At 56.0% G+C, this 2,877-nt stretch overlaps 1 protein-coding gene across 1 annotated transcript in view; it reads right to left on the reverse strand.

The window, feature by feature from the left end:
• Positions 1-49: 49 nt before the first annotated feature.
• The window catches only part of LOC113490730 (IgGFc-binding protein-like), a gene marked incomplete at its 3' end in the record, with an annotated part of 7,005 nt that continues 4,177 nt past the window's right edge, over positions 50-2,877 (reverse strand). Inside the window, exons 4-6 of the mRNA XM_026867308.1 lie at positions 2,340-2,867; positions 884-1,473; positions 50-279 (exon numbers count right to left, since the gene is read on the reverse strand). Of these exons, the coding sequence (XP_026723109.1) occupies positions 50-279; positions 884-1,473; positions 2,340-2,867 (1,348 nt within the window). The remainder of the gene's footprint in view (positions 280-883; positions 1,474-2,339; positions 2,868-2,877) is intronic.

Genomic DNA, 2,877 nt, shown 5'->3' on the forward strand with positions numbered 1-2,877 from the left:
GTCCGGCGTTTTCCAGGCAGAGCCAAAGGCCATGGCGTCGGGGGCTTGCTGGCCGCTGGGGAGGAGCAAATCGTCGTCGCGTTCCCCGTTGTAGTTGCCACAAAGGCCGCAAAGGTGGCCCCGGTAGCTCTGAGGGACCGTGACCATCACGTGGTGGAGGAGGTCGTAGCGTACGACGAGGCCGAAGTCAGTCTGAAGCAGGACGCCCGTGCCGTGTTGGTGCACTTGGACTTGGCCCTTGCTCAGGATGGCTGGGAGGTGGTGGGATATGGAGCCCACCTGGGACGGGGAGAGAAAAAAATAAAAAACCCTCCGGTGAGCCTCAAGGATTTTACCGGGAGAAGACCGTGGAGGTCGGAGCCAAAAAAAAAAAAAATCATGGAGGAAAACACCTTCCAACCAACCTTTGAATGAATTCATGGCTCCCACTTTGCAATTGGAAGACAAAGCGGGGCTGAGCTTGGCTTAGGCTCGGAGTTAGGGGTGAGTTCTCCCCTCCATCGATTTAAACCAAGTTTTGGGGCATTTAAACCAACTTTTGGGCACCCCCACAAAGAGGCGGGCCACAAAACGTGGCCTTTACTGCGGCCACATGGCTTCACGCCAGGGTCAAGGCGGGCCTGCAGACTTTGCCGGCAGCACGCTGGCCACCCAAACGAGTGCTTCACTCTCCGCCACGACCGGCCCCTCCTTGCCTCACCCCGAGGTCGACGTGACCCTGCAGACGTTTGCCACCAAAATATTTGCCCTCAGCGAGAGACGGGCCACGAGGCCCGGACCGACCGCGACGGGTCCCCGCTGGCCTCGTGTCGAGGACAACGCGAGGCCACCGGCTTTGTGGCTTTGCGTCCAGAGAGAGGTGGGCCACAAAGCCCGACCTTACCGTGACGTCTCCCCTCTTGCCCCGTGTCAAGGTCAAGGCGAGGCCGTAGACTTCAACGGACAACTCTTCGATGCCGGAGACCTTCCTCTTCTGGCGGGCTTCCTTCTTGATTTTCACAACAAAGGGTTTGACAACGTCGTCACCACCACAGGTCTCCGTGAGGATGTAGGAGCAGGCGCCCGGGATGTTAAAAGCCATCCCATCGAAGGACAAATAGCTGCGGTCACCGGTGGCCAGGCAGGCCCCGAGCGTGGCAGGTTGGCATTGGAAGACGCCATCAACGATTTTCCCTTGGCTGCCTTCGGGGCACGAAAAATTTCGGCAGGCCACAGCGCCGCCGCTCCGGCACTGACATTGCTCCTGCTTGGTGGGGTAGAAGGTCTCCTCCACCTTGTAGTAGAAACCCCGATCGAGGCACCCGCACTGGGACACGGGGACGCACTGGTCGCCGCTGAGCACGAAGCCTTCGTCGCACACGCAACCCTCCCTGCACCTCCCCGAACATTTCACCGGCGCGTGGATGCTGCCGCAGATCTGGCTGCAGCTCTGGGAGCAGAGCTCGTAGTGGCTGTTGGCGGGACACGAAATACCTGCCCGAGGGGACAAGGAGGTTCGTTAGGAGCCAGGAAACGACGGGCCCAATCCTACAATCTTCCTCCAGTGCGTCACCCGGCGACGACGTTCACCGGATGTCCATTATTTTATTTATTCATTTATTTATTTATTTATCTAGCTACTTATTTATTTATTTATTTATTTATTTATTTATTTATTTAATTAATTTCTTCACGATTAAATCCCGTCTCTTCCTCCCCGGTGACACGGTGAGGGGAAGGCGTGTCCGCAAGGGACATTTCCACCCTTCCGAGGTGGCAGTTTTAAGCCCCTAAATCACCTGATTTTCCCCGTTGTCGTGGAGGACGTTGCCTCAAGCGACAGAACCGCTCGCACGTTGGGTACCCAACTCCCAGGGCAGGTGGTTTTTTGTTTTTTTTTTTCCCTAATTTAGATATTTTCGGTGTGTTTGGGGCTCTGAGCCCTCGAGACAATTACCCCTCGCTCTCGTTTTAGGCAACGCAACCAAATTCAACTCCTCTGGGGGTTAAATGATTCGCTTTGTCGTAGCCGGATGAGGCATCTTATTCCCTGGAGAGGTTTGGGTGTTGGTTGTATAAAAAAAAAAAAAAAAAAAAAAAAAAAAAAAAGATGATGGGACCAAGCTGGACTTGGGCCGGGATCAAGCACCACCGAGTGGGATGATTTATGGTTGGACTGGATGATCTCCGAGGTCTTTTCCAACCTGGATGATTCTGTGATTGTCCACCTTTGGTTTGTCCCCGCACGGGCTTAACCCAGGACTGGGGTTCCCTTTGATCCTCCCGACCTTTCGTGATGGTAAAAAAAAAAAACAAAAAAACCAAAAAACAAAAAAACCCCTCCAATAAGCCCAACTTACTGCAGAAATCGTTCGTCCTCCATCTCTCGACGGTCACGCCGGCGGCCTGGCAGGCCGAGGTGTAGCGGGCGATGACGGGACATATCGCACCTTCCTGGTCCGGGAAGAGGCAAAATTCATGCACGCAGCTTTGGAAATATTTGGCGGGGTCCACGTGAGCGTGACAAGACCCGAAGGGTCCGTCCTCTTCCAGCATGATCCCACAAGCCTTCTTGGAAACCCGCTGCTGCTGCAGAGCCGCCTCGGGGGCGGGACATTCCACCTGCGAGCGCTCCACGCAACCGGGGACGTCGGTCACCTTCCAGCTGTGCCCGAAGGCGTCGGGGTCGGACGTCACGCGGCCGTTTCTCATCGTCATCTCGTCGCCCGCGTCGCCGTTGTAGTTTCCGCAGAGGCCGCACAGGGCGTTCGCGTAAGTGCCGGGCGCCGAGACGGTGACTTGGCTTTGCCAGTCGTAGGTGACGGTGAGGCCGAAGTCCGTCTCCACCGACGCTTCCAGCCCAGCTCGGTAGATGAAGATCTGCCTGTCTTTGTGGTG

The sequence above is a fragment of the Athene cunicularia genome, unplaced genomic scaffold (assembly GCF_003259725.1).
Source record: "Athene cunicularia isolate RWA unplaced genomic scaffold, athCun1 SCF_242, whole genome shotgun sequence".
Lineage (NCBI taxonomy): Eukaryota > Metazoa > Chordata > Aves > Strigiformes > Strigidae > Athene > Athene cunicularia.